The sequence below is a fragment of the Salvia miltiorrhiza genome, chromosome 6 (assembly GCF_028751815.1).
Source record: "Salvia miltiorrhiza cultivar Shanhuang (shh) chromosome 6, IMPLAD_Smil_shh, whole genome shotgun sequence".
Lineage (NCBI taxonomy): Eukaryota > Viridiplantae > Streptophyta > Magnoliopsida > Lamiales > Lamiaceae > Salvia > Salvia miltiorrhiza.
In genome coordinates, this window is record NC_080392.1 from 15,118,940 (window position 1) to 15,134,581 (window position 15,642).

Sequence of the window (15,642 nt, forward strand, 5' to 3'; positions counted from 1 at the left end):
TAATTGGACAACACAATAACATATCTTCAACAATAAAATAGGTTGCATAACATTGAAACATAGTGACCCATGCGAAATCTTAAACTTCATTTTTCTCCTTCTCCCACAAATCGATCTTATGTTTTGTGAAAAATAAAATTTAAAGTTAACTTCCGGCTTTCCTCCCTTATTTATCCTTCATCATTTACTTGATAAATTAAAAAAATGTTTGTTATGGAAATCAAATCCGCTATTAATGATAGTTTATGGCCCGAACTTTGGAGTTATTTGTAAAAATAACTTGAATTTTAAAATATACAACAAATAGTTTGAACTTTAAAGTCATTTGTAAAAAATAACATGAACTTTAAAAGATATGAAAAAATGGCTTGAATTTTAGAATCATTTATATAAATAGCATAACCATTGGAGTCATTTATAAAAATAACATGAACTTTAAAAAATACAAAAAAAAATAGCATGCAATTTGAAATCATTTGTAAAAATTGCATGAACTTTATTAAAGGGTTAAAGTGCAGATAGGCCCCTTAAGTGTGAGCCCTTAGAGCGATTTACTCCCTTTACTAACTCTGTGTGCAAGTTAGCCCCTAAACTACCAAAAATCACACATTTAAACCCCCACGACCAAAAGCCGTTAGTCAACGTTTGGTTTGTTTATTTATTTTTGTATTCAAACTGTGGGGCTTTATGAATCAAATCACTCTGTTTTTCCATCATGAATCAAATCACCCTGTTTTTCCATCCATCTCTAAAAAGCAATGATCCATCAATGATTTCCAGGTGCCCTTAGTCACCGCCGTTGAATGTGCTGGGGGAGCTGGTCGATGTCCACGGCGGGGAGACATCAAAAAGAAGTCTCCACCGCCGCCGCTAGAGTGATCTTTGGAATCTTGAAATCCTGATCCGAACATGTCATCATCGTCGATCATCAAATCACTCGGGATCATGATTATATTCTCGTCGTCCTCGTCTACGGCGCCGTCGTCCTCCTCGGCCATCTGCACGTCCTCGTTCTGTGTTCGCCTTCCATCGACAGAGTATCCGGAGAAAAACTCGCTCCGGCGGCGGGCGACGACGACGAAGAAGAAGCCATATTCGACATCGAGCCCTTTGGGCGGCAGAGAAGCGAGTTTGTTGCGGGTGCTGCACCTCGGATACGGAGAACCTTTAATGGGCTTCTGACCATATTTCCGCCATGCCCATGAATCAGCAGAGAGCTCTTCTTGCGCCATTTAACGCACCATTTTCATCTGCTGATTTTTCCTATGTAAACGACCCTACCTATAATATCATCATCGCTTTCTTAATTCCTCAAGATTTCTTAGAGATCTAGAGAAAGAAATTAAGGTACCTTCGTCGTGGTCGAACAGGCTGAGGAATTACGGTGGCTGGGAAATTCTGAGGGGGGGGGGGAGAAACCTATGTTAAACTGTACATTTTCTTGAATATGCATATTTAATCTGAGTGGCGGTTTGATCTATAAGAGCTTCTGATGTTGTGGCTATAGATGAAGCCTTACGCCGGAGGCGGCGGTTGGGTCCCACAGTTTGAATAAAAAAAAAATTAAACCAAACGTTGACTAACGGCGTTTGGTCGTGGGGGTTTAAATGTGTGATTTTTGGTAGTTTAGGGGCTAACTTGCACACACAGTTAGTAAAGGGAGTAAATCGCTCTAAGGGCTCACACTTAAGGGACCTATCTGCACCTTAACCCTTTATTAAATACAAAAAATTACCTCAATTTTCACAAAAGTTTCAAAAATGGCATAATTCAAGCCATTTTTTATATTCATGAAAGTTCGAGCCATTTTTACAATAATAACTTGAAAATTCAAACTATCCTTTTGTATATATTTTAAAGTTTATGCCATTTTTACAAATGACTTCAAAGTCTGGGCTATTTTTACAAATGACTTTAAAATTTAGATTATCTTTTCATATTTTTTGAAGTTCAGATCATTTTTACAAATAACTTCAAAATTCATAACATTTTTTTATATTTTTAAAAATTTGTGCTATTTTTACTTATGACTCTAAAATACGGACCATAAATTATAATTAACCCTACTTCTTAATGTATGCATTGGTGACACATTGATGATTTCTTTTGTTGACGTACAATATTATATGATATGCACAGAAGGTATTGTGTATTCTGGAACATGTCTGTATGATGCTATTGAATAAGGTTTTTTTTTGGTTGAATTGAGTCCTTTTTGTTGTATGTTATATATTTGTGAAAGTTGAATTGAATCCTTTCTTTTGAAATTGCAATTTATTTTTTTCGGGTTCTTGAACATACGTTGCCATCACTTGTTTTATGAAGTTCTTCTACATTCTGTCTTGATTTGCTCTGTTTTATGAAGAAGAAAAACTTTATTGAAGAAAATGGAGTATCACTGCAGATGCACATAGTAATACTTCATTACAAGAAAATGAAAAGAAACATCAGACAAACAGACATAACTTTGATTTCTGTTCTTCACCATTTGAGCTTTGCTGGGAAGTACTGCGTTTCATTGAATCACAACATAAGAGGAAGGAAGAAAAGATTAATAAATTGAGACAAAAATGAAAAATTGAAAAATAAATGATTTTTAGTTTCACCTTCTCAATAAGGGAGATGTAGTATGGCTTCACCTTGTCCACATCAACCACAGACTTGCTTTTGCTGTAGAGATCATATTTGCTGCACAAAATAATCAGTGTAATAAATAGTAGCTCAAAAATTAAAGGGTGGAAAAATAAATGGAAATGGTGAATCAATCCTCTCTCAACTTGAATATTTGAAGCCATTTGAGATTCTCAGCATCTTCTTCATTCATCAGATACTTGTATGCTCCTGACTTGTGCAGTGCTGAACCACAGATGAAGAGTTAAAGTCCACATAAAATCACACACACACACACACACACTCACCATAGAATGAGTGATATCGGATGATGAAGAGTGCATGTGATGGCAGAGTAGTCTTGTTTTCCTTAGCCACCTGCAGAGATGATATGGAGTCGAATTCAAGAATCCATGCCATGGTTTCCAAGAAGACGAGAGAGGTTATGGAGTCGTACGAGGTACATGTAGTCGTCGTGCCCCCACGACATCACAACATTGTCCAGTCCACAGCCTTCTCTATAAACTCCAAGCTTGGTGTTATAAGCTGGATTCTTGTAATCAGGGCTGCTCTCAAAATGCTGCAAATATTTTGAGATTTCGTGATGGTTGGCATGGCATGGCATGTTTTAGAGGAGATGGGAGACAGACCTCATAGTGAACGATTGATGGATCAAAGGCACAGCCAAGAGGGAACGTGTCGCCTGCAATCGAGCACATCCACGATGAACAACAACAACAACAACAACAACAACAACAATAACACGGGGAAGAGCTAGTCTCACCAACAACAGCCCATTGCGGGAGAGCTCCAAAGCTAGGTAGAAGAAGAACCTTCCCAAGATCTACAGCAAGAATACATATCTGTTAGTCAACTTATTTGGTGGGAAGAAATGGCGAGTAAGAAGATGTTTAATAACCATGAATGAGAGCAGTGAGATGCAGCCAGTCTTGATTAGGGTAATCTCTCCTAATGGCCTCTGCAGATTGGAGCAAATGCTGAATCTGAGGCTCATCCAAATCAGGATCGCTCTCATCCACCACTTCATTCAGGAGCTCACAGCATTCCCAGATGCTCATCTCCACACGATCCAACCACCCATACTCCTCTCTCCTGCGCTTTGCCTGATCAACACAGATGCTAGCTGTTGTCAGCAACCATACACTGCACTTTTTTTCTTTGTCTGTTTTTATATAATCTTCTTACAAACTCATATGTTTGGTTCATGTGGCTGAGCCGATACAGTTCCTCAACTCTCTCTCTTCTTTGATTCTCCGCATCATAATCCCTTTCAAATTCATATCAAATTATTACTACATTATATGGGATGCTGAAAAAGTGATCAAGAGAGAGAGAGACCTGAAAGAATGGCCATATGAATTGGTGTGAGGAACTACAAACCCTTGATCGAGAATGAGTTCATCAGTCTTGACATCCTCAACATCCACCCCTTTCTCACACATATATACAGAAACAAGAATTTAATTAGTTGGCTTAGCCAGGGGCGGGGCTAAGAAAACCTAGGCCCTGTGGGAATTCCTAAATTTGGGCCCTATAGTTAAAAAAAAATTATAAACTAAATATTTGATTAAAAATAATACATTTTTGTGTCAAATTATTTAATAAATATATAAAAACTTGGTCATGCTTTTAATAATAATTTTTTTTTTAATCAGAAAAAAGGAAAATTTATAAGAGCACATCAACGGTACCAGAGGTACCTAGAACTTGATACAAGAAGACAATAAAAAATCACGAGAGCACCAAACAGAAAAATCGACCTCATCAACATGCATTTTGAAGGTTTTAATCCAACTCCACAATCTACCTTTCACCTCAAGCACCAAGCGTCCAACATCCCAGACTTCTCCATCAAATCTACTTTCATTCCTCTTTTTTCACAAGGGCCAAACAGTTCCAATCCATAACGCCTTGAGGACCTTTCCTCTTTTAATAATAATTAATGAAACCAAAAAATAAATAATACCAAAATATAATTAATTTTTTTAAAGAAACTACTTACTCTAAATTTTAAAAATCATTGGAAAAAACTTAGAAAAGAGAAGATGAAAGTAAGAAATTTTAAAAAAGACTAATTTTTTTTTGAAGCGTGCTAAATTTTGTTAATAGGAGAAGCTTGTTAAAATTTGAACCCGGGACGAAGCAAAATTTCGAAATGCTCTCTGCCACTAAGATATACTACAAATATTTATAATTGAAAGGGTCGGAAATTTTATATCTAATACTTGTATGGATTTATATATTTGGGGCCCCTATTTTATCGGGGCCCTGTGCGGTCGATCACCCTGCGCAGGGCCCAGAACCGCCCCTGGGCTTAGCGCTAGGAGGTTAATGTTATGAAATGAAAATACAGAGTAAAGAAATGAAATAACTTTAAATTGCTGAAAATTTCACGATATATTGAGTCCACTTTAAATGAAAATGTGTTGATATCCAAATCCATAACCCAACACTTTATGTATACTTACCGAGTGTACGCAAGAATTTGCGTAACTTAAATATATTATAATTAAATAATCATGTAAATTTTTTGTGAAAAAAGATAACATCTACTTATTTATACACCAACAAACTAAGACAATGTGAAAAAAAAAGTATAATGTTGAATATTAGAGATAGATGAGAGAAAGAAAAAAAAAAGTGAATTTCATTTATGTCGCGTTTCACCCAATTACAACCCACGAGTATTAAGAATAAGAGTGAAAGAGAGATGAAATGAATGAAGAAACTTAACTTACATAAACCATATCTTGAAGAATTTTGTGATGTGCATTGAAGCTTGAGTAAAATCCCTGTGTTTCCCAACATTTGAAATGAACAAGTCTTGGAAAAGGAATGACGTAATAAACCATGTTTGAGAGGCAAAGGGCATCGAAAACTAGTTGCCATGGATGTTTTGTGATGTTGTAAAGAGGCCCTTCTTCACCTACGATACATAAATCATCCTTCCCATCTATCTTTCCATTTTCAGAAAGGCAGTGTACTTGAATTTTTCCCAACTACAAAGCACAACAGTTGAATTTGCTTTTCGACAACAAATTTTCTGCATAGCTTTAATGGGCAGTTTGTAACAACTACAACAATTCACTATCATTCAAGTTTCAACAAATATTCAAATCACCAATCTTATTATATACACCCTCATTATTAATTTTTGTCCGTAAAAATTGGCATGTTTCTACTTTGATATACTTTTTCTTATATTTTAAATTTCATTCACACTCAACATTTATAAAAATTACAACTATTTAACACATCAATTTTAGTAAATAATTGTAATACCCGGTTATCCCTTAGCTAAGTAATTTAGAATTATTTTAAACTTACAAGTTAAGATGATTCACGTTGAATAAAAAAATGATTTATTTTTAATTCCAACAAAAATGATTTCCAAATGCTTTTGTAAATTTAAGTTATTTAAACTTTTAAGCATTTTATGTTTAAGCATTTTAAATTAAGCATTTGAACATTTACATGAGCGTTTTTATTAGTGAAACCCTGAAAAAATATTATAGATGTATTACTGAAAAAAAAAGAATTTTAATCAAGTCTCATGTGAGCTCCTACTCCTACTCCCACGGCACCAACTCATAAAAGCATCCACAATGGAGAGCCAAGGTGGACTCTTAAATGTGGTCCCCACCATTTAAGAGCACACTCTCCACAATGGGAGAGTCCACCCCTTGACTCTCTAATTTATATTTTCATTTCCTATTTTATTTTATTGTTGTTTTTAATTAAAATAATATTAAATTTAACAACTCAAATTTCATTAAATTTAAAAATTAACCTACATTGATTGAAAATTAAAATTGCAATACAATTAAATAAAGTCCTCAACTTAAAATTAAAAAAACATAATTATTTTCTAATTATTCACCATTAATCAATTCTGCTGCAGCGGGCGTCATTAAAGGAAGCAAATTCCTTTAACTTTAACATTGGAGCAATGCATAACTCTATTGATGATTTGCTGCGTCTCCGGGCTTTCTCCATATCAGGTTGTCCAAACCAAAACCAAATAAGGCTCCGGTTATCTTACAGATTACTTGGCAACCTCCTCCTCCGGGCTGGATAAAAGTGAACACGGACGGTAGCTCCAAAGGCCAACCAGGTCCGTCCTCTTGCGCTGGGATCTTCAGGAACTGTAGAGGATTCGTGCAGGGTTGCTTCTCATCCGTACTTGGAATGGGTTTTGCTTTCGAGGCGGAGCTCGTAGGGGTCATGATGGCTGTGGATATCGCTTTCTCTAAGGGATGGCATTCTCTCTGGATTGAATCAGATTCAATCTATGTGGTGTCTCTTCTTCGATCGAGATCTATGATCGTGCCTTGGAACCACCGGAACAGATGGCTGTACACATTGCATCTCATCCGCCAGATGAATATAGTTGTGACACATATCTTTCGGGAAGGAAATCACGTTGCCGACGCATTAGCCAATGCTGCGGGAGATTTGAAGTGGTGGAACTCTATGCCCGATTTCATCAGTTCGGCAGTCTATCGAGACATTGCGGGCGTCTCTTTTTTTCGTTTCATACACTGTTAGCTTTTCTTTTTAGCCAGCTTGGTTGTGATTGTTATCTCATGTCTTATTTTTTCTTTTCATTTGAATAAATCGGGCAGTGGGATTTCCCTCTTCCCACATTTATTCAAAAAAAAAAAGTAGAAAGAAATCTTCAATCACAATCAACCAATTATCATATAATCATAAATAGAGATGAGGTGGTTGAAGGGCTTATCTCGGTACAGTAAGGCTTGAACCCAGCCGATCGATAAATGTGTGTCACAAGTCTTATGCTTAACACATGCAAGTCGAACGTTATTTTTCGGGGAAAATCGAAGCTTTGTAAATGTAAAGAAGGGTCGACCTTTCTTTGTTGTCTAATGAAAGGCTAATTCGCGATAGACGACTGGGCGAGACAGAAATGGGGTCGTGGACAAATTGGGTTCGATTCCCATAGCCCCAATGTGGAGAACCGAAAAGCGGGCCCTTTCTCAATTCTACCCCGGTTCATCCGGAGGAATTTCTGGGGGATCTAGTAGACCAAACCCTGTGGTCCCCACCATTTAATAGCACACTCTCCACAATGGGAGAGCCCACCTCTCGGCTCTCTAATTTATATTTTCATTTCCTATTTAATTTTATTGTTGTTTTTAATTAAAATTAACATTAAATTTTAACAACTCAAATTTCATTAAATTTAAAAATGAACCTACATTGATTGAAAATTTAAATTGCAATACAATTAAATAAAGTCCTAAATTACTTAAAAATAAAAAAAAAACATAAAAAAAGAAAAAGATTGAAGAATAATGAATGAGCTGGAGCAATTTATAGAAGGAAGAAAGTTAAAAAAAAATAAATAGAAAATGCTAAACGGGCAAAAAAAGGGTAAGAAAGGCGACAGCCGAAAATTTTGAAAAGGGAGGTGGGCAGATTCTGTGAGTGAGCGGTTTTCTGAGGAAGGATAGAGAGTATGGGTTTTGGGCCTTTAGCGTTTGGGCTTTGTTTTCACTTAACACTGGGGCCTGCTTTTATTTTATTTAATGGGTTGTGCATATATTAAGTGTAAATTATACTCCCTCCGTCCCACGAATCTTGACACGTATTTCTTTTTGGACCGTCCCACGAATCTTAACACGTTTCTAAATAAGGTAATAATTATTACCTTCTCTTTTCTACTTTATTACTTTTATTATCTTTTCTCTCTTACTTTAATCACTTTTATACTTTATTATACTTACACACTTAAAACACTAATCTACAACTCCTTGATTCTCGTGCCGAAACCAAACGTGTCAAGATTCGTGGGACGGATGGAGTATGAGTTAAGCATGAAATAAGTTGCCTCATATATTTTTACAAATGAAAGTATTTATTATTTAAATTGGTTTTCATAAACCCAATTATCAAATAAAAGTCGAGCAAGGATATGTGGTGTTCTTAGCTCAAGAGATTAATTTTCAATATTTAAATATCAAATTTTGGAAACCCTGCATGATGAATTGAGATTGCTTAGCACACTCTCTAAGAAAATTAGCCTTAAAATGAAATCATCGAGCCCAGAAATTTCAAAAATGTATCACAGAATTTTAAAGCCCAAAGCAAAATGCATCAAATTCAGAAAACCTAACTTCAATAGCACAAAATAAAATGCAACAAAACCAAAACAGAAAGAGGGGAAAAAGATAGGCACACTTACCACTGAACGGAGATCAGCTTGGTTGAGAATAAATACAAAAGGAAAACGAATCGGGGGACGGGGGGGGGGGGGGGGGGGGGGGAAATCAAACTTTCGCCGCTCTGGCGCTGCCTCTCAGGGCTGTAACTTGACATATGCGTAGCATGCATCTGCCTAGGGCCCCAAACTTTAAGGGACCCATTTCTGGCCCACGTATACACACATATATATTTATGTATTCAATATTTCCTCATATTTATGAAATCAAGTTACGCAACAGAGGTCAATAGGCGGTTCAAAGGTGAGTTTCTTGTACTTTTTTTTCTTTTAATTTCTTTAATAAAATATTGTATTAATTAATATTAGTTATATTTGTTTTTCATTTATATTTACGGCTTTGTTTTTTGATTTAGCAACTTAGCATCCAGAACATTGTTATTTTTTTTTTTTTGATCGGGCAAAGTCATGTTAGATGTTAGTAATTAGTTCTCCATCCACTCCAAGAACCACCTTATCTCTCCATTCACCAAATCCACCTTATATCTCCATTCACCAAATCCACCTTATATCTCCAATCTCCAATTCGCTCCCAAAAGGGATCGAACCCGGGTCACTTCACTTAAGTGAGGACCCGGTGGCCAATCCAGAACATTGTTATGTTTTGTGTAAAGTTATATTTTTTTTTACTATATTAATTGTTTTGATGGATGATTAAAATATTAGTATGTGAATATCTATTGAATCTTATTTATTTTTGTATTCATTTAATTATTTTGATTTGTTTTTTTATTCATTTAATTTTTCGACCAATTGAATTACACAAATTTGATAAATATTTTTGTTCATAAAAATTGCATTGTATTTGTGTAAAAGTAAGAATTATTATTATTATTATTATTATTATTATTATTTTTTTTTTTTTCTTGCAATTCTTGTAAATTGTGTTTTAAAATATTTTGCTAGATATAAAATATTATGTAAAAAAAATTACATCATAAAGGCCTACTTTTAAATTCTTGTTTAGGGCCCCATGAAGCACACGTACCGCCTCTAATACTCTCCGGCCGCCATTGAAATTGCTAAACCTCAACCATAATTTTCTAATGAGAGAAAATGAGAGAGGGAGAAGAGATAGAATGAAACGAGATTGAGAGTGAGAGAAGTCAGAAATAAGAGGTGTATAATTGAAAATAATAAGAGTCAAAATACAAACTAATTCCTATAAAATCACATCACTTGCAACAACATCTCACACAAAGAAATTACTTTCAATATACCTCAATTGCAACATCTAACACACATTCTTGATTCTACATGCTAAAGTGGCTCATACACATTTGAAGCTGGCCAAATACAAAGCACTACTAAAAAATTCACTTTAAATTTCAATCAAGATTGTGGAGAATTTCCTGCAAATGGCTCACAACTTGGTCTGCAACAATTTGAGGGGAGAATCTCCCCTTCATGTCAACCCTAGCTTGCAGTCCTTTAGCCATAGCTTGACTGCGATTGCTGACAACGAGCCTCATCAAGAATCGCAGCCTATCAACGGATGGCTCCGCCCACAGATGCCCCTCAAATGGCTCATTCCGGACCTCACTCATCCCATCAAAGGGCAACGGGTAGCCATTCTGCTCCGTCAAATACTCAGTCGGGCCGGACCAGTTGGTGGCAATCACGGGCAATGCCATTGCCATCGCCTCCACCACTGGCCGGCCCCACCCCTCGCCTCTAGAAGGCAGCACAAAGGCATCAGCGGCCTTATACAGCCTCGGCAGATCAACCTGAGCTATATGGCCATCAATCACATAAACGGGAGCCAATCTACCATCCAAATTTAATCCCTTCACATATCTAACAATCTTCCTATCAAAATCACTCTCTGTGTGATAGGCATTTGTCAACAAACACAACGCAACACCATCTTCTTTTCCACCAAACTCCTCCAAATAAGCTCTCAACAACACATCCCAACCCTTTCTATGCTCCCATTTGAACACACTCAAGAAAACAAACTTTGCCCTTGAGATCAACTTTTCTGATCCCAACACAGCCCTGCTCACTGCATCCAACCTCAAAGGCTCGACCTTTAACGGATCGAAGAAGGTTGAATCGACTGGCTGGATGATCTTCCTCAGCTTCAATGGATCAACCCCACTTTGCCTAAATGTGGCAACATGGAAGTCAGTAGGAACCCATACATAATCCATTCGATTACACCTCCCCACATGCTCCTCATTCACTCTATCAGTCTCAAACATGGTCCTGCCAACAACAGCCTTGAACTGACCGTAGCCGGACGGCGGGCAGGGTAGGGTTTCGTAGAGAGGCGGATGCCAAGCCCCGGGCTCGCTGTGGCAAATTACTAGGGTTTGATTGGGTTTGCATTTGGTTTGGTAGAGATTGATGGCGAGATTTCTCATTTCCGGGGGCAAACCCACCCAAAATTCCATATCCTGAAGATCGGCGTAATGCTCGATGCGCAATTTGAAAATTGGGGCTTTTTGTTTCTTGAGATAGGCGTTGAGTGCGAGAATGTAGGACCAGGCTTCGGAGCTGTAGCCGCCGCCGGAGAGGAAAGGGGCCATCCATAGGAGGCAATAAGGGGGTTCGTGAATTGGGTTTTTCCTAATGGTTGGGAGGATATGCTGGAATTTGAAGATTATTTGGAGAAATTTGGGGTGGAGAAGAAAGGTCGATTTTGGGGTTATTATGGTGAGGGAAATGGCGAGGAAGAGCATGAAGATGGAAATTAGAGAAATGGGTAGATTTCTCATTCTAGGATTTTCATCTGAATACAGTTATGTTTTACAAGAGAAGAGCCATGGCATCCAGGTTTTCAAGGGTTTTTTTATTTCTTTTTATTAATAAAAACATAATCTAATAATAATAATTGTATTTCGCTTCGTAAAACAAAAGAAACAAAAATCACGGGATCATCCTATAATGACTTTAGCTGTAAATTGTTAATTATGAAAATTCAACTATGTAACGCGTATAATTAGTCACGGTCAAAATGAATTAATTTTATACTTAATTTTACTGGATTATCATTACATAACCCTCTTCATAAAAAAGAACATCTCCAACTTTTAGAAATATTTTAATTTGAAAGCGTTAAAATTATCTATTGTCCTCAAAGTATTTTGTTTTTTGCATCTAATTTGAGAGCTTTAACATTGTCGATTTTTCTGTAATTTTGCTAAAAATATTTAAAGAAATGTTTTTAGAAGTTTGAAATAGTTTTTTATAAACCTAATTTAAGGTCTAAAGTCATATTTATCGTAGAATATACGATGTTATCTAAGGTAGACCACTAATAATATACTTAATATTGAAAAATAAAGTTATGTTTTTCCCAATGGCAAAATGGTGAAAAGAGAGTTTGGTGAGGGCAGTATTCGTAATTTCGACCGACTCTTCTCCCATTTCCCTACTGTCGTATATAAGCAGATACAGCGCAATAAAAATAAAATTATAGTAATTCAATATCAAGGCCCCCTCTCTCTCTCTCCCCCCTCCGTTTCTCTCTTCACCTCTCAAATTGATCCAATTATCTGTTGGATTAAGGTATTATTTACTCTTGTTTGTTGTTTAATTGTTACCCTTTTTTTTTCCATTTAATTAGACTCAGATTCACAGATCTGCGCAAGGGTTCTTTGTATTTCATGTGAAAAATTGAATCTTTTGCCTTCCGGTCCCTTCCTTTTTGTTGCTTTTCTTGTGGGTCAGGAAAAATATCATAAGAATTCTTGTTGTTTTTATTAAGCTAAGATCATCCTAACGCCTCTTTGTTTATCATTTCGAAGGTGAAATTTTCCGACTTTTTGCTTAGGTTTGTAGTTTTTGTTTGAATTTCATTTTTTTGTTAGGAGTGGCCTTGATGATTGATTTTTATTGTGAAGCTGTGATTGATTCGATATATTTATTGAATTGTTTTATGTTTTGTGAGTTTATTTGATGATTGGAGAGTTTTAGGTTTGGGTATAGGTCAATTCTATCAATTGTGGGGTTGTAATATTGTACATACTAGAATTTCTGGGAATTTTAATGTTTGAATTTCTGAAAAAGTTTTATGATGTATGGGTTTTTGTTGTGACGAGCTAAATGAAGGCATGTTGTATTTCACATATGGAATCGAGTATCGAGAGGGCTTGATTTGGTTGTGTTCTCAATTTTATTGCTGATATTTTTCTTGATTTGTTTATGAAGGTGATATGTTATTACCTTTTACCAAGATGATTTGGTTGGGAAATCATAATACTTAATATCATATTTGGAATGAATTGGGGAAAAGGATTGTTGCATTCGCATCTTTCCCCTTTTTCTGTGCTCTCCAATAGAGATGATTAGTTACACATATGGTATTGAATGAAATTGATTGGAACTTATATAGTGAATGATGAGAATAGCTGCTTGGTGAGATTTATTTACGGTCGTGGCTGACTCTAATCTATGGTATGTGATTATAAATCATATAGCAAAAGATAAATATAGCAAACTGGTTAGTTTCTAAGGTTATGGTCATTAATGAGCACTTTTCTTATTGGTATTTCATTGACATAGTAGAGAGTTGTTTCTCTTTGTTCTGATTACTTTCGTCTGGCTATGGTTTTCCTCTTGAAGATGTGGTGAATGTTATTTACTTGTCGCTTATAGAGAATTTCATCTCACTGGGGGCTTATTTTGTTTACATCTTGTTAAAATTATGTAAATTGGGTTCATCTTTGTAGTTTATTTAAAATATCTAATAAAGCAAGTGTTTTTCATGCTATTGGGCTGCCTTTATATGGTTGAGGATATGATTAAAGTTCCCTCCTCAAAAACCTGTTTCAGATGTGAGATGGGTCGAAAAGGAGACACTTTCAGTTCGTTTTGATAACAATCTAACCTTTTCATCAGTTCCTTGGTGGTGATTGTCTAATTTTGTTTGCTATACTAAAGGACCTCGTCCTGCCATGGGGAATACATAAGATTTGTGTTACCACTCGGTGCATAAATTTTCAGAAGGTGTTATAAATGATTTGTGGGAGCTGCATTTACAAAGTTGTAAAAATTCTTTGGTAGTTATTTGTTGCAAGATTCGAAAATGAAACTGAATTCGAGCCCGGTTTTTGATAATGCTTGCAGTAGCAACAACCTTTTGTTCTCTTTGTTATCATTTGCTGTATGATTATACTTGGATAAGGTACATGATCTCCCCTGCCTGTGGAGATTGAGACATTTTCACATTTGATGCTTGCCTTGGTAAATTGTAGGAAGTTGCATCTATGGAATCCTCCAAGGAAACCGGCTGCCAAGCTCGAGAAGGCCCAATTCTTTGCATCAACAACTGTGGCTTTTTCGGCAGTGCTGCTACGATGAATATGTGCTCCAAGTGCCATAAAGACATGGTATTGAAACAGCAGCAGGCCCAGTTTGCTGCCGCGTCCATTGAGAACATGGTGAATGGCAGCAGCTCAAGCAGCATAGAGCCTCTCCCTGCTGATGCGGTGAACGCGAAAGCTGAGCCGGTCGAATTAAAAACCGATGCTCCTCGACTGACCCCTGATCTGGTGTCAAGCGAGAGCTCAGAGCCAAAGCCGAAGGAGGGACCAAACAGGTGCACTACTTGCCGCAAGCGGGTGGGACTGACTGGATTCAGTTGTCGGTGTGGGAACATGTTCTGCTCGGTCCATCGCTACTCGGACAAACACGAGTGCCCGTTTGACTACCGGTCGGCCGCTCAGGACGCCATAGCGAAGGCGAACCCGCTGGTTAAAGCTGATAAGCTGGAGAAGATCTGAAAGGTTGTTGGGCGAAAGTATGATAGTTTGTGTCTTTAAAATGTCGATGGTTGGTCGGTGTAAGTCGGCGGATTGTCGTTGTGTCTCTAGACTTGTGTTGGGTGGTGTAGGGCGGAAGAAGGGGAAAGGGGAGGGTGATTGTGGTTTGTTGCATTATGTGGAACTCTAGAGTCCTGCGTCAATTGGCTAGGGTTACTTTGGTTTGGTCGCAGTGTGCAAGTTGTTATTTGCTGGCTTTGTTGAATAACATTGTTGTGGAATTTGTAAGTTGCCCCTCCTTTTTACATCATTTCTCATGTTTTTTGCATTTACTCTCCAATCATGTGTTGGTTTCGGGTGACTCAGATACCCCAACTGCAACTACCAACCAATACAGAGTATGAATGCAGCAGCAGATTTGAGTTCATAACAAAACAAACAATCCAACACAACAGCTTCGTCTAATTGGAAATTGCGGAATTAACAATCAAACTCCAAATATACGACTTCGGATGCCAACACTGCTCAGATACATCATATTCAAACACGCCCAAATTTTCATATAAGTTCAGGATTCCATTCAATTCCACTTGATCAACAGAATTTCAGAAACAAAAAACAGAAGAAGCGGTATTTCCCCAAATTGAGACCAATTTAACGATTCCACATCACATTATTCCTTGAAACAGCCGACTGTTGCTCCATAAAAGTTGAAAAAAAAGGGCTGAATCGGAGCCGGAGAGTGTTTGCGGCGGCGGCAGAGGCTGCTGGCTCCTCATTTTTAACTCTTGGACTACATTTCTTTTTCTTTCTGAAAAAACTCTTACGTAGGGCTGTCTAAATGGTTATCGGGTTTTGGGTATCCAATTAACCGAACCGAAATTCCCGGGTTTGGGTATCCAATAACCGAAAATTTTGGGTAATGGATCGGTTTCGGTTATTGTTTTTTTGAAAATTTCGGTTATCGGTTAACCCGAAAAACCGATCGGGTTAACCGAATAACCGAAAATTATTTTATTAATTATTTAATATATATATCAATATATCATATATAATATATTA

At 36.9% G+C, this 15,642-nt stretch overlaps 4 protein-coding genes across 7 annotated transcripts; 1 reads left to right on the forward strand and 3 right to left on the reverse strand.

The window, feature by feature from the left end:
- Positions 1 to 684: 684 nt before the first annotated feature.
- LOC130990118 (probable WRKY transcription factor 69) lies at positions 685 to 1,465 on the reverse strand. 2 transcript variants are annotated; one of them, XM_057914320.1, is made up of 2 exons: positions 1,352 to 1,465; positions 685 to 1,263 (listed from the first exon to the last, which is right to left on the reverse strand). In XM_057914320.1, exon 2 carries the CDS (start codon positions 1,230 to 1,232, stop codon positions 726 to 728), a length of 507 nt encoding a protein of 168 aa, XP_057770303.1. In that variant the 5' UTR covers positions 1,233 to 1,263; positions 1,352 to 1,465; the 3' UTR covers positions 685 to 725. The 2 variants fall into 2 exon arrangements, with proteins under 2 accessions (XP_057770303.1, XP_057770302.1); XM_057914319.1 differs by having other exon boundaries at positions 685 to 1,281; positions 1,352 to 1,457.
- Positions 1,466 to 2,355: 890 nt separating this feature from the next.
- LOC130990117 (inositol oxygenase 2-like) lies at positions 2,356 to 5,674 on the reverse strand. 2 transcript variants are annotated; one of them, XM_057914317.1, is made up of 11 exons: positions 5,370 to 5,674; positions 3,970 to 4,060; positions 3,817 to 3,898; positions 3,530 to 3,734; positions 3,395 to 3,454; positions 3,261 to 3,313; positions 3,068 to 3,190; positions 2,919 to 2,988; positions 2,778 to 2,856; positions 2,607 to 2,688; positions 2,356 to 2,508 (listed from the first exon to the last, which is right to left on the reverse strand). In XM_057914317.1, exons 1-11 carry the CDS (start codon positions 5,518 to 5,520, stop codon positions 2,482 to 2,484), a joined length of 1,023 nt encoding a protein of 340 aa, XP_057770300.1. In that variant the 5' UTR covers positions 5,521 to 5,674; the 3' UTR covers positions 2,356 to 2,481. The 2 variants fall into 2 exon arrangements, with proteins under 2 accessions (XP_057770300.1, XP_057770301.1); XM_057914318.1 differs by lacking the exon at positions 5,370 to 5,674 and adding an exon at positions 4,439 to 5,326.
- Positions 5,675 to 9,976: 4,302 nt separating this feature from the next.
- On the reverse strand, positions 9,977 to 11,841 carry LOC130990119 (uncharacterized). Its single transcript, XM_057914321.1, has one exon. The coding sequence runs from the start codon at positions 11,590 to 11,592 to the stop codon at positions 10,201 to 10,203; it is 1,392 nt and encodes a 463-aa protein (XP_057770304.1). The 5' UTR covers positions 11,593 to 11,841; the 3' UTR covers positions 9,977 to 10,200.
- Positions 11,842 to 12,169: 328 nt separating this feature from the next.
- Positions 12,170 to 14,920, forward strand: LOC130990120 (zinc finger A20 and AN1 domain-containing stress-associated protein 8-like). 2 transcript variants are annotated; one of them, XM_057914322.1, is made up of 2 exons: positions 12,170 to 12,385; positions 14,074 to 14,920. In XM_057914322.1, the coding sequence occupies exons 1-2, from the start codon at positions 12,185 to 12,187 to the stop codon at positions 14,599 to 14,601; spliced, it is 729 nt and encodes a 242-aa protein (XP_057770305.1). In that variant the 5' UTR covers positions 12,170 to 12,184; the 3' UTR covers positions 14,602 to 14,920. The 2 variants fall into 2 exon arrangements, with proteins under 2 accessions (XP_057770305.1, XP_057770306.1); XM_057914323.1 differs by lacking the exon at positions 12,170 to 12,385 and adding an exon at positions 12,438 to 12,624.
- The last annotated feature ends 722 nt before the right edge of the window (positions 14,921 to 15,642 follow it).